General features: G+C 38.3%; 1 protein-coding gene across 6 annotated transcripts in view; it reads left to right on the top strand.

Annotated features, from left to right (window-relative positions):
* Positions 1-26,098, top strand: part of LOC132381096 (suppressor of tumorigenicity 7 protein homolog) — a 133,677-nt gene that overhangs the window by 62,896 nt on the left and 44,683 nt on the right. For all 6 annotated transcript variants that reach the window (XM_059950301.1, XM_059950300.1, XM_059950299.1 and 3 more), the window contains exons 7-11: positions 1,934-2,088; positions 4,539-4,636; positions 5,476-5,590; positions 7,227-7,299; positions 11,992-12,094. In XM_059950301.1, coding sequence (XP_059806284.1) covers positions 1,934-2,088; positions 4,539-4,636; positions 5,476-5,590; positions 7,227-7,299; positions 11,992-12,094 — 544 coding nt within the window. The remainder of the gene's footprint in view (positions 1-1,933; positions 2,089-4,538; positions 4,637-5,475; positions 5,591-7,226; positions 7,300-11,991; positions 12,095-26,098) is intronic.

The raw sequence follows: 26,098 nt of genomic DNA, 5'->3' as shown, positions 1-26,098 counted from the left end.
GTCTGATAAAAGATGTGAAATTGACATAGTGAATGCAGCAAAAATGGAAAGCACTGGATGTAACCCTGACTCCAAATTCTGCAGCCTTCTTATTAAAAAAAAGTAACATTTTGCTCTAAGTACATTGTATAAATATGACCTTGATATAAAAGCAATAAAGAGTGCCAGCAAAGTGGTAATGGCCACTGATAAGAATGTTTGGTGATGTGAATAAAAAGATATAAAAAGGGAAATTATCCTGCATCCTGTAAAGACCAACTTTTATCCCAGTATCTTCTACCCTCTGGACAGGATCAGCAGTTTCCATATTGATCCTGGAGAAAGGGCCACACCCATTCGTAACACCTGAAGCTTTGCCCTCTGACCAAAGCCAGTGTTAGTCTCCAGTCCTATTGGGATGCTATTGAATTTATAGCCAGAAGAATTGAAATTCTCAAATGTAATAATGACAAGCATGGGTTTCCAAAAATTGAGTTTTAGAAGAAAAGCTTTAATTGGATGAGGTTCTTTGCTGTGAAATGAGGACACTTTACTTTGCAGGCTTTGGATTAGAATATGAATGGGATGCTGCATCAGGAGTTCTGACCATGGTATGCCTTTATGCAAGATAAATAAGGACCTTGGACAAGTTATAGAGCATCTCTGACTCTTGGCCCTCAAATGTTTTACTATGGTAATGGTCACATTGCACTCAATCAGTATCCCTACTCATCTCATCACTTAAAACCTTTAAGGTCATTTTTTAAGTTATTTATTTGTGAAGGTGAATTACATGTTTTGCTCTAATTGGAAAAACAGATACAGAAAGGAGTGTGACATTTCTGTGGATTTGAACTGCTGAAAAGTTTCATCCAATGAATTTAAGGTGCCCTGCCTGTCAGCTAAATAGCTTCACTGATCCAAAACAAAATCAAGATTCAGCCTGTTTAATGTGATTCATGCAGTTGTCTCATCCTCAGTATTTATGGAGATTGAGGGAAAGCCCCTTTAATTGACTTAAATTTAAAAAAGGTTATAGTGTCAGGATGGCATTAGTTTTGCACAATTTCCAAAGCCTGTCTCTGAAGTGATTGCATTTTGTAAGTTAGCTTATCCTAATTAGAAAATTAAACTGTAAGGTATTATAATCCTCTTTCTTCATTTATTTCAAGCCACGTCCAGAAAGTTAGTTTATTGTTTATTAATTTATTATATTTTTTAAGGACCCCTGCACATGAGAAGAGAATTTTGGGTATCTGCTTTCAGCTCTTTTTAAAAGGTGGCAGGATGGGACAGCAATTAGTACTGTTGATGCAGAGCTCCAGTAATCTTGGTTCAATCCTGTCCCTGGGCACTAATTTCTGGAAATAAATAGGACTGATTGAATGGCCATGTGAACTGGCATTAAATTAATGGGCCAAATGGCCTTTCTCTTTGGCATAACAGATGGTGGGGAAATATTTGAAAGGGTGTCATCTGTAGGCAAAAGTAATAAAACATGTGAACTTAATTGGATAATTCTTTCAAGGAGTTAACATATGCACATTGAGTCCAATGGCCTTCATTCTTATGTCACATTACAGCTCTCGAAATATTAGTTTTTCGAGAAATAACTACTGTAGGGGTATCACAAATTTGGGAAAATCTACAGATGCTGGAAATCAAAGTAATACATACAAAATGCTGGAGGAACTCAGTAGGCCAGGCAACATCTATGGAGAAGAGTAAACTTGAAGTTTTGGGCCGAGACCCTTCGTCAGGACTGTAGGGGTATTTACTTTAGGTCACAGTTGTATCCCTCAGGGCAGGATAAAACTATCGAGTTTTTAATCACCTCCATCTCAACTCAAGTGAATGTGTTGCAAGGATAAATTAGCTAAATTTTTAAAAAGTTTGATGTGCACAATTGTAAATAGGCTGACTATAGTGTGTCGATTGTTTCTTTTCCACCTAGGTGTGCCACTGCATATGTTCTCCTGGCTGAGGAGGAAACAACAACAATACTTGAAGCTGAGAAATTATTTAAGCAGGCACTGAAAGCTGGGGAGGTGTGCTACAGGAGGAGCCAGCAGCTTCAGCACCATGGTCCACAACAAGAGGCACAGCACAGTAAGCTCCCTAACTATGCCATAACTTTTGATGTGTTGCTGTATAAATACATTAAGGGAAGCTTCTGCAACACTTCCCCACTTGTGCCAGCATTTCACAGTGAGTTGCAGTATACTAAAGGAATATACTAGTTTTATTGACAAGCAATGAAAGAAAAACTGCCACTGGAAATGAAAAACTGGAGCAATTCAACAAATTGAGCTGCATCTGTGGGAGCAAAGGAATTGTTGACATCTTGGGTCAAAACTCTTATCAGGGTGAGTGTGGAAAGGTGAGATGGTCAGAATAAAGAGGAGAAAGGGGAAGATGAGACAGTCAGAGCTGGTTTGTGGACTGGAGAGGGGTTTAAGATTTAAGGCCAATTGTACCAGATGGGGGAAAGGAGTGGGGACAGAGTTGGGACCCAGAGTTCTTCTAACATTTTGTTTGTCGCTACAGCATCTAGGCTTTGTCTTTCTACTGTGTTAGACAGTGTCATTCGAGATGTGTGGAACTGTGAAGTTACATTGGAAAATGTTTCAGTGTGGTTCTTTGATTTGTAACATTTTGGTTCTTGTGGTTTACGTAGACTTGATAAAAGAACAATATGTACTGATGTTTCTTAACTGCATTTGTGCAATATTTTGAATGTGATTTAATTACTGTAAGTTTGTACATTTTGATTCCACTGAGGGTTGTAATAGAGTGGTCAGAGAATTGAACTCTTTGGAGATCAGCAGGCATCATTCCCAGGAAAACCAAGTGTGACAAGTTTACATCGTTGCAATACTAACAACCGCTCCTTGTGCTTACGTTGCTTGCGTAGCTGAATGAAATAACCAAAGGTTTTCATAGAACTTGTAGCAAAGTTCAAAGTAAACTTATTATCAAAGAACATGTATATGTCCCCATACACAACCCTGAGATTCATTTTCTTGCAGGCATACACAATAATTCCTTAATTGAATAATGATCATAACAATCAATAAAAGACCACATCTGTTAGGGTGTTCAACCAGTGTGCAAAAGACAACAAACTGCAAATACAAAAGAAAGGGAAAATAAGAGTCTATAAGGTGTGGGAATATTTCAATCAAGTTGAGTGAAGTTATCTATCCCCTTTGGTTCAAGAACCTGATGGTTGAAGGGTAATAACTGCTCCTGAACCTGGTGATGTGAACCCTGAGGCTCCTATACCACCTTTCTGATGGCAGATGCAAGAAGAGAGTATCACTTGGGTAGTTGACGTCCCTGATGATAGATGCTGCTTTTCTGTATCAGTACTGCATGTGGATGTGCTCAGTGGTGGGGAGGGCTTTACCCATGATGGCCTGGGTTGTATCCACTACTTTTTGTAGGATTTTCCATTCAAGGGCATTGATGTTTCTATACCAGGCTGTGAAGCAGCCAGTCATTATACTCTTCAGTACACATCTTTAGAAGTTTGTCTAAGTTTTAGATGTCATGTTGAATCTTCACAAGCTCCTAGTAGAGGCACTGCTGTACTTTCTTCGTAATTTCACTTACATGCTGGGCCCAGGACAGGTCCTGCGAAATGATGATAACAAGGAATTTAAAGTTGCTGACCCTCTCTACCTTTGATCCTCTGAGGACTGGCTCATGAACCTCTGGTTTCTTCCTCCTGAAGTCAATAATCGGCTGCTTGATCTTGCTGATAGTGAGAAGTTGTGGCACCAGTCAGCCAGATTATCAATCTCCTTCCTATTTTCTGATTCAGCACCACCCATGACTTGGCCTATGACAATACACATTAAAAGATTATGGGATAAGCAACCTAAGGTTTGATCAGAGAGAGGCTTTCCCAAGCAACTTAAATAACTAAGTCTAATGTCATAGGGGTGCTACGGTAGTGTAGTGGTTAGCAAATCACTATTAAGCTCAGGGCATTGGAATTCAAGGCTCAGTTTCAGCGCTATCTGTAAGGACCCTGTGACTCTGTAGGTTTCCTCCGGGTGCATCAGTTTCCTCCCACAGTCAGAAGAAGTACCAGTTATTAGGTTAATTAGTCATTGCAAATTTCCTGTGATAAGGCTAGGGTGAAATAGATGGGTTACTAGGTCATGCAGCTCGTTAAACCAGAAGGGCCTGTTCCATGCTGAATCTCTAAATAAATGAAATAAATATTTGAGAGGAAATTTGATAAGTTAGGCTGGGATAACTGAAGGCTTGACTGGCAAAGGTGGAGTGATTTTAATCGTAATGATTAGAGTAGTAAAGACTTAGTATTTTGCAAGAACGGAGGAAGCTACTGAGCTAAAGAGGGGCCCAGGCCAAGAATAGATTTGAAATCCAGGATTAGAATTACAAAATTTAATTGTAATACCAGACTAAGATTCTTTGTACCATTTAATTGAAGGTTGAAGCTGATTTTCATATGGTCATCTGACATTAATAATTCACTTTCATTTTAAGGTGTGAACTTTAATGAGGACTCCATCTTATTTTGTCAGGGCGAGACACAAATGTCTTAGTTTACATCAAACGAAGGCTTGCAATGTGTGCGAGAAAACTGGGAAGAATACGAGAAGCAGTGAAACTAATGAGAGATGTACGTAACAAGGCAATATTTTATTCACAGAGCTGCAGAAACAGCTGCATCTCAGCATCATCTGTGTCTTTCACTTGTAACGGTCAAGCCTACCTTAAATCTCTTATATAGCCTTACTGTGGCCCTAAGTTTTAACTTCAAGGTGAACTTGAGTTGGATGCATTCCCACTTGTCTGCTGTTTTGGGATATCTTGTGCTTGGGTTTGGGTGGTTCTGTTGAAACTGTTGGTGAGTGGTCTCTTTGTATTGGGAGAACCCAGTGCACTAATTTGATAGAAATATTAAGGTCCCTTGGCTACTTGAAGAATGAATAGCTATCCTCATACCCTGACTAACACTGAAACAGGTGAAAAAGCATCCATCTCCCTAGCTACACCTGCAACCTGGTGGCCCAAGGATTTAAAAGGCACTACAACTGATGAACATCAAATCACTCTGTCAGTGATAAATTCCAGTAGATAGAATTGATCTTGCCTCATCTTTACACAGGTTTAATATAAAGGCTGACCAATAATAGTTGAGATGCTTTTATGAACGCATACATATCTTTTATTTACAACATATTGCTAAGTTTTCTTTTCTACACATTATCAGCCTTTTACAGGGCAGTCTGTTCATACATGGAAAGGAAGGATTCGTCTCCATGATGTTAACCATATTGTCAGATTTTCCTTTCTGTGTGGAGAGAACCTGGATAACTTACTGATAAACCATTCAAATAAGATTAGTGCACACAATCTTACATAACATGGATGTAGACACAATATTAAATGATTAGCTTTGTTATTTTCATTACATGGCATTTGATAATCAATTCTATTTACCACATTCTTTTGCAGTTAATGAAAGAGTTTCCACTCCTTAGTATGTTGAATATCCATGAAAATTTATTAGAAGCTCTTTTGGAGCTTCAGGCATATGCTGATGTACAGGTAGTCTTGGCCAAATACGATGGTAAGTAGCTAAAATTAATGCAAAAGTGTAATTATAAAACTTGGAAGTTTGTTCATTACCATGTGTTTGCATTTGTTTTTCTTCAGTACCAGAGCTTATTCACCTTGTGAAGTGCTTTTTTTCCAAACACACTATTGTCTTCCTTCACGCTCGTTGTAGAGAACATTCTGAAACTCATCTGCTGATATCAAAGAATTTCTTCAGCAGATTGCCTTCAAGTGATTGCACTTCTTTCATTGTAATGCAGCTTTAACCACATCAGAAGTATGAGCAAAGGACACCTTTTAGGTAGTTACATTTGCATTACAATAGGAGAAGAGGGCATCTTCTCGGGGTCTCCGAACTCTTTGATGCCATAGCCCTACACCATCAGACAAGGGGTCTGTGGATCCAAGGTTGGGAACCACTGTTCAGTATGAACATATAACTTTTCAGCACAGTGTAGGCCCTTTAGCCCTTGATGTTGTGCCAGCCTTTTAATCTACTAAGATCAGTCTAACCCTTCCTTTCTGTTTAACCCTCCATCTAGGTGTCCTTTGCTCATAGTCCTAATGTTTTTGTCTTATTAATCATAGTCTACTACAGTTTTGCCCATTTGCCAGGTCTGTTCTTTAACTTCCTGACCCTGTGTGCACTGTACCATAGTATTGAACAATCACTTGTTAAATTGAGTACACAACTTTATGCAAATAATAAATGTACATGGTTAAATGCTGAGTACAGAGTATAATCTGAAGAGATCAGGGCTTGCTACACCCTGCCTATGGGAGAACATTTCCTTTATCCCTTATCTGTCTGCTACCTCTCAACAGTAATGTGATGTAATCACAGCTCAGGGCATTGGAGTCTGGAGTTCAATTGCAATGCTGTCCATAAGAAGTTTGCACATGCATGTTGTGAGTGTATGGGTTTCCTCAAGAGTGCTCTGATTTCCTCCCACAATCCTAAGACATATTGGTTAGTAGGTTATTTGGTCATTGTAAATTGTCCTGTGATTAGGTTAAGGTTAAATAGGTTGCTGGGTGGTGCCGTTTGTTTTACTGGGAGGGCCTGTTCTGTACTGTTTATCTAAAATCAAATTAAAAACCTCACAGAAATCTTCATGATTCAGTTTATTTTCAAACTATTTTCAACTATTTTGAAAAGTTGCTTTTAACTGCAGAGAAGACCTGTATCTTTCAAAAATCCTATCTTAATTTGTTTCTTCAATACCTTCCTCATTGAAGAAATATACTAAGCATTGTCGGCTTGTATTGATCTGTTTTACAGATGCTATCATTGTCAGTACAGTATTTGTTTCTGTTGTTTGAGGCTAATCCCTTTGCATGCATTCTTGGATTTATTTTGTCAGGGTGAAATAGCCTTATGAACTGCAGCAAAACAGACATTTTGTCTTTGGATTAGTGTGGCAGTTTAAAGAAAATTACAAAACCACAGTTAGTTTTTACCTAAGTAGCTTTAATGGTGGACGTTAAAGTAATTGATATGAGTTTTGCGGCACGGTTTCAGATGGTTTGTATGGGAAACTGAGTCCGGGGAGTTATTGGTAGCTCACTTACATGGACTTTGTTGTGATAAAGCTGAATATCTTCCTGTATAGAATATGCACCCTGACTTATCTTGTCTTTGATTGCAGATATTAGCTTGCCAAAGTCAGCAACTATATGCTATACAGCCGCACTGCTAAAAGCACGAGCCGTTTCAGACAAGTGAGTACCTAACTTTCCCTATCCCTGTAATCTCTTCCACTGCTGCAATGCCCTAAGAAGTCATGCTCGCTGCCTATGAGAGATTTTAGAAATATATTTTTAAGCTACAGTACTGTGCAAAAGTCTTGGGCACATATATGGATGCCCAAGACTTTTGCACAGCCCTGTATCTACCCAAAAGTGGTATTCCTGGAAATTATGACTACCCCTGAACAACAGAATAAGTAAGTAAAGTTACCAACTTAAACATATCTTATGTGTGAAGATTTAGTTCTTTTGGTTTTTCTTTCTGAACCTGCCAGTTTTATTTAAATACAAGAGAATATGCAGGTGCTGGAAGTCCAGAGCAACACACACAAAATGCTGGAGGAACTCAGCAGGTCAGGCAGCATCTGTGGAAATGAGTAAACAGTTGACGTTTGGGGTCGAGACTTTCAGGTCCTGAAGACCTGCTGAATCCCACCAGCATTTTGTATGTTGCTATATATAAAATCTAATTTTTAAAATCTTAATTAAAATTTTGACTTTAGCCTCTGCCTTGATTTCATTTAATCAAGCAAACCCCGATAAACCTTATCATGACAATATCACTCTGAGCATTTGAGGAAGGTTCTGTGTGGTACGTTCAGCAATGTAAAATGTTAGAGATTCGATATCTGCAGTCTCTTAATTTATTTCTCTTCAATTAGCCTAGAGAGACTAAAAGAATGCATACTTTAGCAGCTGAAAAATGTTTTTATAGTGAATATAACTACTATATTAAATGTTTTGTGTGCTCTCTTTCCATAAAGAACATGATGAGAAATTAATAATGTAGTTTTCAAATGGTATTAAAATAGTTGTGCATTGTATTATTCTTTGAGCTGGCTTTGAGCATTGATTATGATACATATTTGTCATGATCTGAGTTGTAGTAGAGGTTTTGTGGACTGTTCCTTTTGTATTAAACCTTTTTAACTGTTACAATCTTGAGAGTGCTCAATGTCATGCAGTGCAATATGTCACTGATTTCATGCAAAGTACCGCAGTAGAATTAATAGATGACTGCAAAGCTGAGAAACTTTTCAGAATGCCCATGTAGTATAAATGACTTGGACCCATTTCAAGGCCATTGTACACTGTTAGCTCTTGGGTGTTGGCTATTAATATCTGGTGCTCTCTTTCACAGTTTCTGACCTTGTCTATATCCCCTAAATAATCAGAATTGCAAATGTTGCCTATATATTCATGTATATGTGAAATATTAACATGGTGTTGCATGAATAGAAAATGTGACATAACTGTTAATTTTTTTTTTGTTACCACCTATAATGAGGTGAATGACTACACTGTTCTATCAGTGTTATCCTCTGCATATATTACTTTGTAAATCATTGTTAAACAACTATAAAATGCAGTGGGAACAATTCTAGTAGTGAAAAGGAGCCTGAAAAGCAGGAATTGTAGTTATCTGTATGATATACTTTGTAGCAGAAAGGTGTTGATTCATAAGATTCAGAAAATTATGAAAACCATTGGCACATTTTTGTTGCTAATTATGATGTTTTATTGATTGACATCTTGTTTCCACCAATCTGTCACCTTTTAACTGACAAATCTAGAATCTGCAGTTTGATGAACTTCGTGTGGGTTGTGTATTGGAACACAAATCATCCAAATTTACATGTTTCTCAGCTGTTTAAAACCAACCAACAACTTGATTTAGTTCTTAACATATCCCTGGGAGTTTGTTATTGTGCATACTGTATCACAATTCTATCATGTTTTAAAGTGTACCAATGACTGTACAAAGAAATATTACATGCAGAGAATAATTGTTTGGATTGATCTCTGGAGTTGTTATAAAAGATGTTTTAAAGGATGAAAATAAATTTGAGATAGAAGGTCACACTGGGGTTATTGCAGTGAATTACGACTGACAGAGCAAAAGGATGATGAGACACAGGAGGCAGAAGTTTGCAGTCAGAAAATTAAGGGGAACAAGCTCTAATGTTCGGATTCAGTGCAAAGCTGGAGATTTGATTTATAGTCAAAGGCAAGGATTTTACATTGGATTTCTAATAGACAATAGCTCAGTAATCATGACAGAGTAATTAAAGTGATGTTGAAGATGATTAGGACAGGTGATGTCTATTTTCTAGGCTTGTTTTGGAAAAGCTGAAATTATATTACAGGCCTTGATGATGAGTGACAGTAAATTCAAGATATATTTAGACTTGTGGGTAGTGGCTCATGTGAATATAACCTTGCACAGTCCTTAATGTAGACCTTAGCTATGCTTAACTCATTCTGGTTATCAGTTGGTCAGTTTATCTCTCATCATAATAGCCTTCAATGTTATTTTATGTTTTTATACTCCTTATAAATCCATGGATGCGAGACTCTATTTTAGGCAGTAATACATCAGATTCATTTACTCTTTATTTAAATTATCTCACTCTTTGGTTAGGTTCCAGCCTGTACTAAGGCTGTGAATATCTGTAATCCCAAACATAGGCAGTGAAAATCCCTCAATCAAGTCTCCATGCTGCAAAATAGATGAAGAATTTTTATCACAGTTTTTTCCCAAGGTCACGTTGTTTTTCAAACACACTTGTTCTTTTATTACCTGAACCCATATTGTAGAGGTTGTCTTGGGTTCCATTGCTAATAATACGATTATCATACTTGGCTAACTTAATCAATATTTTAGTAGAACACCAACCGTTGCAACATTGTGGATTTATGTCTAGCTAATATGGCAATCTGTATTTGTTAAGTAAAAGGCAATTTTCATCCGCCTGTGTTGGGCAAAATTTTGGCAGAGTTCATATACCTCCATAAAGTCATCTGAGCATGAAGGCAATGATGCCTAAAATTGTGTTATTGATTAATAGGGCCCTCATTCTATCACTGTATATGATCATCTTCTGATCATATCACTGTGCAGTTGAAATTTCAACAACCTTTTAAATTTAGGTTGTCTCCTGGCCTTCACATGTGGCCTGATAGAACTGTTTCTACTGACAGGAGAAGGGGCAAAGGCAGGTTACTGGCACCATAAAACCAGTTACTTTGGGCAGATTGGGCTTGGCAGCTGTGGTTGGCAGCTCATCTAGAAGGAAAACTCTGATCTCAAACCTCTGCTGCCTTGCTGTGATACCCACTCATGGGGAAGGCTTCAGGAGTAAACCCTGAGGAGAAAATTCTGGAGCTGGAGTCCCTAAGGCAGTCCTACATTGAGTTCAATGCTGACTGGCAACTAATGCTGTAGTTCTGTTCCCAGTTCAGTGAAGTTCAGGCAGTAATGGATGAGTGTCAGCTTCCAGCTGATGTGTTCTAATCTTTGCCCGTTGCAGACAGTAAAACTGAATACAATTAGTCACTTAACTTGTGGACCGTTGCCAGTTTATAATGAAATCCTAGAAGTTACCTGTAGGTTGTTGTAAAAAATGTAATTGCTTATTATTCTTCAAAAGGGAAGAAGGTTTACAGTGTGCACTTATGACTCTGTACTTTCCCCAAGCACAAGGCTAATCAACACCTCCACCTGCTAACCCACTCCTCCATAACTCCATCCAGTACTATTTTATCATTTCCTGTGAGTCACCTTTATGCACAGACACTCTTGTGCCCAGTGTCACTTTATGGACATGCAATTAGTCTATGTATACAAGTTATTTTAAGCAATTATTTATTGTTGTGTTTTTTATCTTAATGGATTTTTTATGCTGCATGATCTGGAGTAACAATTATTTTGTTCTCCTTTGCACTTGTGTACTGGAAATGACATTAAAGAATTTTGAACCTTAATGGATTCTAGATAGTCAGTACGTATGACCCTACCATTAGAGTGCACATGCCAGAACGAGTATTTTTTAAATGGCATTCAAGATGTATTACAGAAGTCTGGTCTTAACAAATATTAGACACAACCATGTTTCATGATAGCAAAGAATGCCAGTAAAACAGGATATGTAACAGTAAAATTTATAGGTGGCATAGGATTGTGTTTGGTAATGCTGAGGTAATCGCTTGTATTGCTTAATTGCATGTCAGCAAAGGCATCTGTTTGTTGTCACTCTCCTTGTTTCCAGATCTTGTAAAATTATCACTTGCTTTTGGGATGCAATTGTTCCAGGTCATTTGTGAAATGTTCAGTTTAATGAAGCCCAGGCTTGGCTCTTGGCTTGCATACTGGTCGACAAAGGTGTTGCATGGAATTGCAAAAAATTTGAAATACAAGTAATAGGATATTTTGCTCAATGGTTTATGTTGTGTTTATGTTTCATATAAATCAGGTTCACACAATTCCATCAATATAATTTTTAATTATTTTTCATATTTACTAGCTTCCACTTAAGTGTATTTGCATGATTATTTCAAATCCTATTTCAGATGTTAGCATACACATTCTAACCACCCACTGGATAAAGAAATATATCCTTCATTTCCTGTTAGATTTTCTAGTAACCACTGTATATTTATGGCTGTTGGTATTCAACAGCTTCACAAGTGTAAATGTCTTTGCTATGCATAGCATATCAGACTCCTTCATAACTTTCAGGAAACCGCCCTTTGCTTTCTTTTATAAAGAACCCTGGTCTTTCTCATAAAAGAATGAGATGTTTATGGAATGGAGGAATTTGCATTTTAAATTTCTGATGTTTGAATAGCTCAACTTTACACTTCATTTTGCTTGTCTGATAACAGGTTCTCACCAGAGGCAGCCTCTCGGCGAGGACTCAGCACGGCAGAAATGAATGCTGTGGAAGCAATACACAGAGCAGTGGAGTTTAACCCACATGTGCCAAAGGTAAGCATGACAGATACCATTCGGTTCCACTAACTCAGATAACTTGAGCACACAATACATGCCCGCTCCAGAATTCGAATGTGGATTCAAGATGCACTCCAGAGATTTCATACTGCTCTGAAAAATAAAGGAATTTTTCAAAATGAAACGTTATAATGGGGTCCTTCTTTGCCTATTCAGGTAGAATCATTTGTTCTCTTGCTCTGCAAAGGCAAATGAGTTATCTCAGTTTTTCCACTATTCTTTTGTCCTACCCCAACTGCCCCAGTATAGATTGTCATTAATTACTCTGCTGTTTACAAGATCTTCCTGCGCATAAATTGGCTGCAGCAAATCCTCAGGACATGAAAGGCACTTTTAACGCAAGTGCTTTCTTTTACATTCAGTTGTTTAGTAACGTGGCAGTGTCAAATGGGGATTTCAAAATGAAATTGATGGGCAATTGAATTAAGATCATTTGCAAGCTCTGAGTGATGTATTCTCTGTCTGTGCTATATTAGTTCAGCAAGGTGATGTAAAATGAATGCTCACCAGTAAATAGAATAGGATTGGTATCTTCCATTAATTCGGCACTGATATTTTGTTTTAAGAATACTCTATACACTTCCAATTAATTGTGAGGGTTAACTGGGGAATAGTTTACAGATATGACTTAGTAATGTTTAGTCAGAATTTAGCTTTTGGACATTTGGACATAGAAACATAGAAAACCTACAGCACAGTACAGGCTCTTCGACTCACAAAGTTGTGCCAAACATATCCCTACCTTAGAAATTACTAGGCTTACCCATAGCCCCTCTATTTTTCCAAGCTCCATGTACCTATCTAAAAGTCTCTTTAAAAAAACGCTAATGTATCTGCCTCCACCACCTTTGCCGGTAGCCCATTCCACACACTCACCACTCTGAGTAAAAAAAACTTACCCCTGACATCTCCTCTGTACCTACTCCCCAACACATTAAACATGTACAACAACAACACACAAAATGCTGGTGGAACACAGCAGGCCAGGCAGCATCTATAGGAGAAGCACTGTTGATGTCTCGGCCCAAAACGTCGACAGTGCTTCTATAGATGCTGCCTGTCCTGCTGTGTTCCACCAGCATTTTGTGTGTGTTGTTGTTTGAATTTCCAGCATCTGCAGATTTCCTCGTGTTTGCACCTTAATCCTGTGTCCTCTTGTGGCAACCACTTCAGCTCTGGGGAAAAATCCTCTGACTATCCACACAATCAATGCCTATCATCATCATCTCGTACACCTCTATCAGGTCACCTCTCATCCTCCGTTGCTCCAAGGAGAAAAGGCTGAGTTCACTGAACCTATTTTCATAAGACATGCTCCCCAATCCAGGCAACATCCTTCTAAATCTCCTCTGAACCCTTTCTATGGCTTCCACATCCTTCCTGTAGTGAGGTGACCAGAACTGAGCACAGTACCCCAAGTGGGGTCTGACTAGGGTCCTATATGGCTGCAACATTACCCCTTGACTCCTAAATTCAATTCCACGATCAATGAAGGCCAATACACCATATGCCTTCTTAACCACAGTGTCAACCTGCACAGTTGCTTTGATCGTCCTATGGACTCAGACCCCAAGATCCTCCACACTGCCAAGAGTCTTGCCATTAATATTGTATTCTGCCATCATATTTGACCTACCAAAATGAACCACCACACACTTAACTGGGTTGAACTCCATCTGCCACTTCTCAGCCCAGTTTTGCATCCTATCAATGTCCCGCTGTAATCTCTGACAGCCCTCCACACTATCCATAACACCTCCAACCTTTGTGTCATCAGCAAACTTACTAACCCATCCCTCCACTTCCTCATCTAGGTCATTTATAAAAATCACAAAGAGTAAGGGTCCCGGAACAGATCCCTGAGGCACTCCACCGATCATCGACCTCCATGCAGAATATGACCTGTCTACAACCACTCTTTGCCTTCTGTGGGCAAGCCAGTTCTGGATCCACAAAGCAATGCCCCCTTGGATCCCATGCTTCCGTACTTTCTCAATAAGCCTTGCATGGGGTACCTTATCAAATGCCTTGCTGAAATCCATATGCGCTACATCTATTGCTCTTCCTTCATCAGTGTGTTAGTCACATCCTCAAAAAGTTGAATCAGGCTTGTGAGGCACAACCTGCCCTTGACAAAGCCATGCTGACTATTCCTAATCATATTATATCTCTCCAAATGTTCATAAATCCTGCCTCTCAGGATCTTCTCCATCAACTTACCAACCACTGAAGTAAGACTCAGTGGTCTATAATTTCCTAGGCTATCTCTACTCCCTTTCTTGAATAAAGAATCAACATCCGCAACCCTCCAATCCTCTGGAACCTCTCTCGTCCTCATTGATGATTCAAAGAACATCGCCAGAGGCTCAGCAATTTTCTCCCTCCCTCCCACGGTAGCCTGGGTCATAGCATATTCATTACCAGTTAAAATCGCGTATATTCAATCTACTAGTCTGTTATTAGTGTCATGACCTAGGAAAGAGTGAAAAACAAAATTTGTAATTTTTTTTACAGGTAGTTTTGCATTGAGTTGCAGCCACATAGTTGGCTGATTAGATATTTCATTGATGAGCAGGTGTACCTAATAAAGTGGCCACTGAGCATATATTTCAATGTAAAATCGCATTTGTGTTTAAATACAAAAACATTTTTTTAGAGTTTTTTTGTCTTTATGTTTTTCCTATTTGTTCTGGGAATACTATGCAATAATAGGCAATCTCAGTTTAATAATATTTGGAAATTTCACGAAGTGCAACAAAAAAAATCATTGGACCATATGGTACTTCACTTCAACATACCTGTTTGATATCCATTTAGTGTTGCTGTTTTGAATTATGATTATTAATGAAAGCGTTTAGGCATTAATGTACAAGTCTGCGGAGAGTACATGCAAGCATTGTACTGCTTTTTATTCCCATTCTGCCCTGCATATTAAAATATGAAGCCTTAGGGAAAGAACAGGGAGTTTTCAAATGAGGCTTTTACTTCAGATAGGAACAACATGTTCTGTAAGGAGCAATTAAAATGGAGGAAAAGGTAGTCATTAATCAAAATTGTCATTGAGCTCAATTTAAAATATAGGTTAATTCTGTTAGAACAAATTGGAATTTTAATCACATTTTCGTTCCTTAGCATCCAGATTTAAAAAAAATGTTTTAGCAACAGTTGAGAACTTGTGGATTGTTCAAATTTATGTTAAAATGATTTTGAAATGGATGTAATATTTTTTAGTTACTCAAGTTTTTTCAGCATTTCCTAATGAGTGTTATGAGATAAATGAAAGAACAAAGGAAGCTTTTCAGAATGTACTTTTGAAGATTTGCTGATGATTGGAATGGAGACAGAATTGAAAATTTTTTGTGTTTTCTATTACCTCCTTGAACCTTTTCACCTCACATCCTTCATTTACTCTAACAGATTGAGAAAACTTAGTCAATTCTCCTAAAGTTTACTTTTATTTGATCTGTAGGGTTGTTTGTGATATTTTACTGCATGGAAGTAGCCAAATAAATGAAAGCTCTTGAATTTAACAGAAGAAAAAAGTAGAGCCAGTGTAATGGTGCTCTGTTTCGTTTCAGACTGGAAGAAAATTTTCATTAGCGTTGACAGGGGTTGTTATTAGAGCCCTGATTATATATTAATGATCAGGCATTGGGTGTGTGAGCCCTAATTTCGAAGATTGCAGTGACATAACATTTGAACAGTAGTAAACCCAAGATGAAAATTTTCTACCTTTTTGGTAGAATTTTCACCTTCTGTTTATTAAGTTCTGACATTGTGAAGGCCCTTCCAACTTCTTAATCGACCATTATAGAAACAAAGTCAAAATATCCTGTCTAGTGTGGTCTGCCACTCTCCCTGTTGGAGCCCCAATGCACTGCAGTACTCTGTTATACCAAGCTTTTCCAAATCTCTCATCTCCTTTCTGGTATTTTTTTTCTCTGTAAATAAATTTCTCTAGCTACCTCTTAATTTGGTAAAATTGTATATTACTGTGAGTGAAGCACTCAATCACACAATAACTTGAGTGTTTTCTGCTGACATTTCATGCATATGTATTTTCCCACAGGGTTACTAGGTTGTGATGAGCTCTTCTCCTAGGAAAAATTTACTTGCTCAACTCTCCTTGGTCATGTTTTGGAGCCCTGTTGCCCCCATGATTGAAACTTGTTCTTACGGGATTTGAAAATTCCCACATTATTTCTGATTGAAGATCCATGTGTGCTGTTCTTGTATCTGACTTCTCTTTCCAAATTTTGCCCCAAGTGAAGTTGGTGAATTTGCACCTGCTGCTTGTGCGTGATCAACATTTCAAAAGTACCTCAACATTAGGCAGTGTTCAAAGTCTTTGTTTTTCAAAATTAGTTAGAGTATGGATCGAATCATGTTCTTTCAGCAGTACAGATGGGTAGTGTTTAAGCTTATTTAACCCTAGATAAAATCCTGTGCATTCCATGCCAAGAAATATCATTTGTTTTGATTTGTAACCCTGAAACCATGGCTAACTTTTGCATGAAGGAGTAATATTCATGGCACTGGACCATGTTGGTACATTGTGGGAACAAGGTTCTGAAGTACAGGGCTTTCACATAAATTAAGATGAGGGAACTGACATGAGATGAAATGTTTAACCATAGTTTTCTTTTGTGTGTTGAGTTTGCTGAAATATGAACATGACAAAGTCCAAAAGAGTCCCCCATGTTCAGTTGGGTTGATTCATGCTTCTCCATCTTGTTTTCAAATCTCTTTGGAGACCCGTACACATTCACTCAATGCATAATGAAGATTGTAACCTCTTCTGCTTAAATTCTGGGTTCTGTATTTTCCTCTATTTCATCCAATGAGCCAAGAGTAAAGTGGGACAGGACATCAGCAGTTAGCACCAGCTGTAAGATAAGGGTTTAATTCTTGCTGCTATCTATAAGGAGTTTGTATCTTCTCATGATCTTGGGTACTCTGGTTTCCTTCCACATCTAAGGACTACATTTATGGTTAATGAGTTGTGTGCATTCTACGTTGACACCAGAAGCATGCTGACACACGAAGGCTGCTCAGCACAGTTCTCACTGATTTGATTTGTATGTATACTGGTTTCACTGTATATCTCAATGTACATGTGATAAAGCTAATTTTTAAGTTGTTGTTTTTGTTTGTATAGTGCAATTTCTATATATTAATGTGCACTATTGGAGAGTGATCTTTCTGACATTAGATTCCTGCTATTATTGACTTCCTCACTAATGGCATATGACATTTCTCCATTCCTCCTCAAAGATAACGATATTCTTATCTTTGTCTTTCCCCCGCCTTCCTGACTCAATCTTTTTGAAACCTTGGAGCACATTCACCAATGCTTCTTTTAAAGTAGCTTCTCTCAACATAGCTTTAGAATCAAGCTATGAATCTTCTGAACTGTATGACTCACTCTTTGATAATTATCAGTTCACCTTCATACTGTTTTAAATAGTCTATTGTGTGACCTTTGATTCTCTGGGTACAACCTCTGAATCATAGAACTGTAAAGGCAGAAGAGAAGGTCAGTCTGCCTACTCACTTTGTACTGCTCCTGTCAGAGCATTAAATTAGTCCCTTGCTCCTCTTCTTTCTACACAACACTGCATATTATTTTCACTCATGCCTTTTATTTTCTTCTTAAAAGCTCCACTTGATTCTGTTTACACCATCCCAACAGACTGCGGTCTAAATCATTAACTCATTGTTCTGAATTAGAAGGTTTGGATTTAAACCTCATGCCAGAACAAAAACTGAATTTGGTCCTTCCGTTGAGGACGAAGAATTCTGCACTCTGACTTCTTTTAGATATGACATTACACCAAGCTACTAACTAGATATAGTTCTCCTCAGTTGTCCAGGTCAATGTTTAAACTTCAATTAATATGACTCAAAATGAAGATTATTTAGTCACGATCACAGTGCTGCTTGTGGAGTTTGTTGTGCACACATTATCCATTGCTCCCTTACAACTGTGACCATACCTCAAAAGAAGGAAAGTTTAGGAGATTTATCAGGCACATGGTGCAAGATGCTAATACGATAGAGACATTTAAGAGACTCTTAGATATGCTCGTGGATTAAAGAAAAATAGAGGGTAATGGGCTGTGTAGAAGGGATATGTTAGACTGATAGAACAGTTCAGCACAGTACAGGCCATGATGTTGTATTGACCTATATAAAACTAAGTTACTTTATTGCTATTAAATGCTCTGGTATCTTCTGAGTTGTGGCAAACGTTCTGTAAAATGGCATTTCATTCTTCATCTACTTGTAGTTCAGCCATGCATATTCAGAACATAGTTTTGGGGAATGTGTTACCAATTATAGATGTAAATCTTGGAACTCTATGTAACAGAATTATCTTCCCTGGAAGGACACCTTAGTTGAAGATGATTTATAACCACCACCTTCAGGGTAATTAAGCATGGGCATTTAAACAGTTTTTAAATGTTAAAAATGTATAGGAAAATCAGAGAATGTTAAAAATATATAGGAAAATCATGGTTCTACCCTTTGTAGGAAATCAATATACTCAGTGGCTAAGTTGCCCCCCCCAAATAAACACTGCTGTAACTTTTAACTGGTTCTTTTAACTCTTGCCTTCTGCCTTAAATATGGAAATAATCTTATTGGGGGGTGGTGGGGTGGAGATGCATCCATACCAAAGGAGGCGTTGGGCATTCCTTCCCTTCACTAGCCTGCATTTCACCTTGGACAAGGTGTAGTACCTGCCTAGCCCCCCAAACAGGGTCACATGAAGCCATAGGAATAGGTGGTGGACAGTCGTATGAAAAGCTGGTGCATATCACAGTTCCTGGTTACATGAGCACTGGTACCTGGCAGACAGTCTCTTGAGTATTGAGTATTGGGTCACCTGTCTTGCCCAGAAGAAGGCGATGACAAACCATTTCTGGGACCATAATTACCCATGTCATATGACACGGCACACAACGAATGAACAAATCTTACTGTAGGCTTCATTGCTTTGTCACTAAAGAATATAGGAAATGGAGGAGCCTGCTGAATGGACCCTGACCCGGATCTGGGCTGTACCTTCCAAATATCCGGACCTGACTTGCACTACCTTACTTTCCCTTTTCTATTTTCTAATTATGATTTATAATTTAAATTTTTATTATATTTACTTTGATTTGTACTTCAGGGAGCGCGAAGCGCAGAATCAAATATCACTGTGATGATTATATGCTCTAGTATCAATTGTTTGGTGACAGTAAAGCCTGTTCATCTTTCAGTTTATACTGCCATTTGTATTTATTATTGCTTATCTGTACCCCAATTTTTGCCTATTTTGATTCTATAACCTGTAATACCCTATCCAAAAAAATTACCGGTCTCTGTTTAGAATTTCTGTAATTACTTTGCAACCTTAATACTATTTTGATGAGAAAGGGTGACATGTAAATTCATATTGTTCTGAATATGTAAATACTTCTTCACATACACCCCATCCTATACCCACATCACCTCTGAACAAACCTACTCTAATAGTAAATCTATGCTATGTATGTTCAAGGCTCTCAGCAGAGGAAGTATCCTACCAGCTTTGTATTACTTTAATTTTCTCTGTATGATCACCCTTTATTCACAGATTTAGTAAATGGGAATACAGTCAATGTAACTTGTTCAAGTAATATAACCTTAAAACCCAGATATTAACTTAGCCATCAGGATTATATAAAATGTGTCCAATAGATTGATTTTTGTAAAGCGTTAATTAAGTGTGTTGGTATGAGCAGAAAACAGTTTTTAAGAGGAACTAGTGATGTACAAAAGCTCTAGTATCATTTAGCAATATTACTGAAGATTTTGATATAGTCCAGCAGGTGTCAGCCTTGAGCTATTTGTCTAATCTAAAACTTTGGTATTAATTGCCCTGCTATGCATTGCTTGGACCTTTACTGTTTCTGTAGAAAAAAAAGAGTCGGGTTTCTGAAAGCTTTTAACTATGGTGATGCATCTAGAACTTTTATCTTGCTTTGGGGAGAGGGGAACTTTAAATGCTTGTGTGTAGGATTTAATTTAGAAAACTCTCTGTCAGAACAGGCAAATTTGAGGGCATCCAACATTCAGAAGCCGAAGAGTGAGGCTGATAATTTAATGTAAAGGTTTTTAATAAGTGGGTTACACTGAAGCAACTCTGAAAGATGCACTTTGGCCCAATCTGTCTAGTCTGACCATGAAATTCATTGTGAACTTAATCCAATTACCAGCACTTAGTCTTGACAATTCAAGTGGTGCTTCTTGAACTTTGAAAGTCTGCCCACACCATTCCCTCAGACAATATGTTCCAGATTCCATCCACCCTCTGAGTAAAAAAAAATATTGCTCAGATCCCTTCTACACCTCTTGCTCCTTAACTTAAACTGATGCCTTCTGGTCTTGGACATTTAGAGCATTAAAGCAACACAGCATGGTAACAGACCCTTTCACATGACCAAGATGCTCACCTAAGCTATTTGCATTTGACCTCCTGTGGTCCATATCTCACAACCTTTCATACCCATGTCCCCATCCAAATGTTATTTATATGTTGTTACTTCACTTGTCTCAAGCACTTCCACAGTTCATTCCATATATCCATCACCCTTGTGTGAAGAAGTTGCCCCTCGGGTCCCTTTTAAATCTTTCCCCTCTCTCACTTTGAATCTATGCACTCTAGTCTTTGATTTCCTTTCATTGGAGGGAAAAAAATTCTGCCATAGAGGAAATAAAACTTTAATTCATCTCTGCCTGTCTGCACCTCTTTTGATTCTTTTATCTCATTGCTAGGTCCCCCTTCAGTTCCCTGTCCTTCAAGATTACAAGGCCAGCCCACCCAGACTTTCCTCATGACTGAAGTGTTCCATCCTGGGCAACATCCTGGTGAATCTCCTCTGCACTCTCTCCAGAGCAATCACATCTCCCTGTACTTTGGCATTCAGAATTGCACGTAGTCTTCCAGCTGTGGTCTAAGTAACATTTTCTGAAGTTGTACTGAGACCTCCCAGCTCTTGCTTCCTAAACCCCTGATCGATGAAGTCAAGCATCCTGTATGCTATGTTGGCAGCCTGTATAAAATGCCACTTTCAGAGATATTAGGCCTTGTACATCAAGATCACTTTGTTCCTCAGTGCTCCATAGGGCCCTATCATTCATTCATGGTGCATGTCCTACCCTTGTATGATATTTGTATTGCTAGATACACTGTAGAAGTGTGCAGCTAAGTTCAGCATCAGGCTGCTTAAGCAGGGATTTCGGTTGATTGAGTATGGTTTGGAGAGCTTCCACAAGATAAGAGAACATATCATTGAACTAATTAAAAATGCAAACCTTGAGACAGTAAATTTTTTTGTATTTTTTTTATTTGTAGGAGGCATATGTATAAAATGCATTTTACTTTTGTCAGTGGAGCTGGGCTATGGTGAGATATCCTCAAAGCAGAGAGAGTAGAAATTGAACTCTCCATGAACCAGCTTGAAATTTCTCATTATAGCTTCAACCTGTTTTCCATAAAATTGCATCTGCATGTTAAAAATCTGTTCCTAAAACAGAATTTATAGAAATAATAATTATTCTTAGCAGTATTATTGCTGTTATTTATAAAATGCTCAAAATACACTTTCCTCAGGGGAATTGCATACAATAATGGGATACATGGGAATGATTACTGCTGCGTAATCTAATCAAGCCATTCCAATTTTGTCATGGACGGCCACTTGATCCCTTCCGCTGGATTATTGGCTTGGAGTTGCTCTGTCATATCTTTTGTTGTTTATTACGTGTTGTTTTAATTCTGATTTTTTTTCTTCTTGGCGGCAGTAGCTCATTAGAGTGGACGCCAGCTGTCAGTACATGGAATTGGCTCAACCTTACTGTTGGCACAAAATCAAAAAAACAAACTCATTTAGACTGCAGTGTAAGAAAGTTTGGGCAATAGGAATATATACTAATGAAACACAAACTATTTCTCTTGTCTATAGTGAGGATGAAATACTTTACCAGGCTTGTATTTATATGTAGCATCTTGCTGACGTTTTAAAGTAGATTAGATTCTGTAGTTATTTATAAAAGTGAAAAGGTGGTAATTGCAACTTATTTGAACTATTCAGAACCAAGTCATCAGTGTTCTGATAAGTGGTCTCAGCCTGAAATATTGACTGTTTATTTCCATCCATAGATGCTGCCTGACCTCCTGAGCTCCTCCAGCACGTTGTGTGTGTTGCTCTAGATTTCTGGCATCTTCAGTACCTCATACCTCTTGTGTCTATAGTGTTCCACGTGTCCCAATTGAAACCAGTCAGGATGAGATGCAGACTCTTCTGGATTTTATAGTGGGGTAAATTCAGCAAAGAAAATTCATTGTGCTGAGTAGTTTCCAGCTGCAGACTATAGCAAAGATTTGCTGTATGGAAGTTGATTTTGTTTTCTAACTGAACAGGATTACTTTAAAGGTTATTGCATTAAAAATTGAAGTACTTTTCCCTGAAGAGTACACTGTGTGATTTTTTTTTTAATGGATTATTACAGAGCTGACTCAGTACTGCATCGCCCTTCATGCCCCTCCCTATGGGAAAAGTAGATAAATATTTGAAATCTGAGGAAGATACAGGCTTCTTGGGATTGGTTTTGAATTTCCCAAGGAAAAATGTTAAACGGTGATGTTTGAGCTGAATGGCCTCCTTTTAGGTATATAAACTTTTCTGGACTAGCTTTCTGCAGTCACTGGAATAATTAATCCATTAATTCAATTATACTTTATACAATGTTACAAGTTAAGATATTCAAAACAGTTTTAGGAGGCAAAGGCTCAAAAAAAAAATTGGATTTAATTTAGGATATCAACTCTAGTTATATTGAACTGTTGGATGAAGAATCTATGTCTACCATGTTGGATAACTCCAGAGGCAGGTGCCTTGTCCTTTGAAGGATTATCTTCAGTTGTTTCTAGTAAAAGGCAGAAGATCTGTTACAATTGTCATTTACCCTCAGTGGCCTCTTTATTAGGTACACCTGTACCCTTGCTTAGTATTGTAAATACCTAATCAGGCGATCGTGGCAGCAACTCAGTGCTTGAAAGCATGCAGACATGGTCAAGCAGTTTAGTTGCCATTAAGACCAAACATCAGAATGGGGAAGAAATGTGATCTAAGTGACTTTGACCGTGGAATGATTGTTGGTGCCAGACAGGGTGGTTTGAGTATCTAAGAAACTGCTGATCTTTTGGAATTTTCTTGCACAGAAGTCTCTGGTTTACAGGGAATGGTGTAGAAAACAAAAAAAAAAGTCTAGTGAGCTGCAGTTCTGTGGGTGAAAACGCCTTGTTAATGAGAGAGGTCAGAGGAGAATGGCCAGACTTGTTCAAGTCGACAGGCAGGCAACAATAACTCGAATAACCTTTTGTTGCAACAGTGGTATGTAGAAGAGCATCTCTGAATGCACAGCATCAAACCTAGAAGCAGATGGGCTACAGCTGCAGAAGAGCACACTGGGTTCCACTTCTGTACCCAATAAAGTGGCCACTGAGTGTATATTGAGTAAGGTGGTTATGCATGAGTGAGTGGGGAAAGTGTGAGGTCATGCACTTTGATGTGAGAATCAAAAAATAGATAATTGTCTCATTGCTAAGAGTCTGAGGAGTGAAATATAGAGGGACCTAGCTGTTCTTGTACATGAATCTCAAAAAAAAAACGTTAGCTGGCAGGTATGCAAGTAGTTAAGAGGGCAAATAGCATCTGCCTTTATTGCAAGAGCTGGATTCTAGAAATAGGGAAGTTCCTTTGCAGTTGCACCTCAAGTACCACACACCGTTTCAGGCCTCCTACTTCAGAATCGGGTTTTGCAGTTCGTTGTTTTGCAGCAGCAGTACAATTATTTTTATAAAAATCCGATAAATTACAAGAAGAATTATTAATAAATAATGCGCAAAGTGAGTAAAATAGTGGACGTGGATTCATGAACCACTCAGAACTGTGGTGGTGGTGGGGAAGAAGCTGTTCCTAAAACGGTGAGTATGTGTCTTGGATGGTGAGGGTCATTTATGATGAATGCGGTCTCTTTGAGGAATCGCCTTTTAAGAATATCCTTCATGGAGATGGTGCTGATACTAAAGATATATTAGCAATAGAAGCAGTCCAAAAGAGATTCAAAAGGCTGATAGCTGGGATGAGAGGATTATCTATCTATCTAAGCTAATCAGGTTGGTCTGGAGTTTAAAAGAATACTGGGTGATCTTACTGAACCTATAAGATCCTAAAGGGGTACGACAGAATAGGCACTGAGATATTTTCATTAGTGAGAGAGTCTTGAATGAGGGAACATGATTATCTAAAACTGAGGTACATAAAAATTTCTTTGTCTGGAATCTCGGAACTGGCCTTTTAGCCCTGTTGCTAATTTAGGAATAGCTTCTGCAGAAAGGATAGGTTGGATTGAGCTGGATGTTTCCAAAGACTTGTGCAACAAACAGAAAAAATACCACACCAGTGCAACTGTACCCAATGAAAGGGATTTTGTCACCACATGCTTACGAGGTGCTTAGTTAATCCAGCTGTGAAACTGTTTCAAGAAAGCATTACTGCTTTCATGATATTATTCGAATCAGCTATTCATTTCAGTGTTGATTTTTTTTCCCCTCTGGTACTCATTGCCAGTCACAAATCCTTTTACATGATGTGCCTTATTTTTGGAGCGGCTGGTGTAATCTGCTGTGTAGTAGCCACAGCAGGAGCTGGGGCTCAACATCAATAGAGCTGCCAGCACCTGTGCCTCAGCCTAATGTGGACTCTGCTCCCCACCCCTTACCACACCCCTCCTCCACCACTTGCTCAATAACCAACAGCAAATTGGTCTAAAGAGAATTATTTGATCTTTATCCATCCAGCTACTAATAGCTTCCAGCTTTAGCTTGTGTTACACAGGCATAGTCCATCAGCTTTAAAGTTACACCGTGCAAAATACTGCACAATTGCTTTTCAATAATTCCATCTAGTGCTTGATTGTTTTTGTTGAATGTAAGAATTACATAAAACAGCAATAGGTAAATGTATAGAAATTTTAATGTTATAATTCTTGTCTTTTTGGTTCTGCAGGAAAGCAGAAGTACATTAAGTAGTTATCCTCATAGTGTTCTAATATGCAGTTCAAAATCGGAAATGAACATTTGGTGCAGCATGCGTTGTGTGTGAGTTAGTCTTGAAGTTCTACTTCGCTCAGTGAATGTTGGTGTCCCATTGGCTGACTGTTGTTTGCTGTCTTCTTTCTACAGCTTTCTTGGTGATCCTAACCTGTTTATTTCAGTGCTGCCTCTTAAATAACATCAACCTTCTCAAACCATTACTGGTAAAAAGAGCCAGAGGGAGATTCCTTTTATGTGATAGGTTGTTATGATCATGATTGCATTGACTGAAAAGAAGACATATTCCGTAAAAACTTTCTAAAGGGAAGTGGATAAATTCTCAAAGGGGGAAAAAAATTACAGGATCATTGCATGGATCAGAAGTTGGTTGGGATGTAGGAAGCCCAGACTAATTGGGGAAAACTCTTTCCAGAAGCTGACACGTATGAGGGGTAAATGGTCTGCAGCTGAGCTGAAATATTCTATGATGCCAAAAAATGATTGTGATGTGTGTTAGACATCATGGTAGCAAATGAAAAGAAAAGTGACCAAGTTGCTTTCCAGAGAGGGGAAAACCTAACCGATGTTGGTAGTACTACTTTTTCAATAGTTTGTTTGAATGGTCCTACTGACTGCATTAGCACCAGAAGGTGCCATTAGCTTTGACGCACATTAAGTTTGAAGAAATTGAAGATTTCTGTGCATTTGGGGAATATGAAAGGAGATCATCTGCCAATTTAAAGCAGACATCTGCTCATCCTTGTGGAACAAGCTTCAAAAAATTAGAAATACAGTATACCACAAAATTTATAATGATTTGATAATCATTAGATTTTAAAATGGTGAGTCAA

The sequence above is a fragment of the Hypanus sabinus genome, chromosome 25 (assembly GCF_030144855.1).
Source record: "Hypanus sabinus isolate sHypSab1 chromosome 25, sHypSab1.hap1, whole genome shotgun sequence".
Taxonomy (NCBI): Eukaryota; Metazoa; Chordata; class Chondrichthyes; order Myliobatiformes; family Dasyatidae; genus Hypanus; species Hypanus sabinus.
This window is presented reverse-complemented; position numbering and strand designations above follow the sequence as displayed.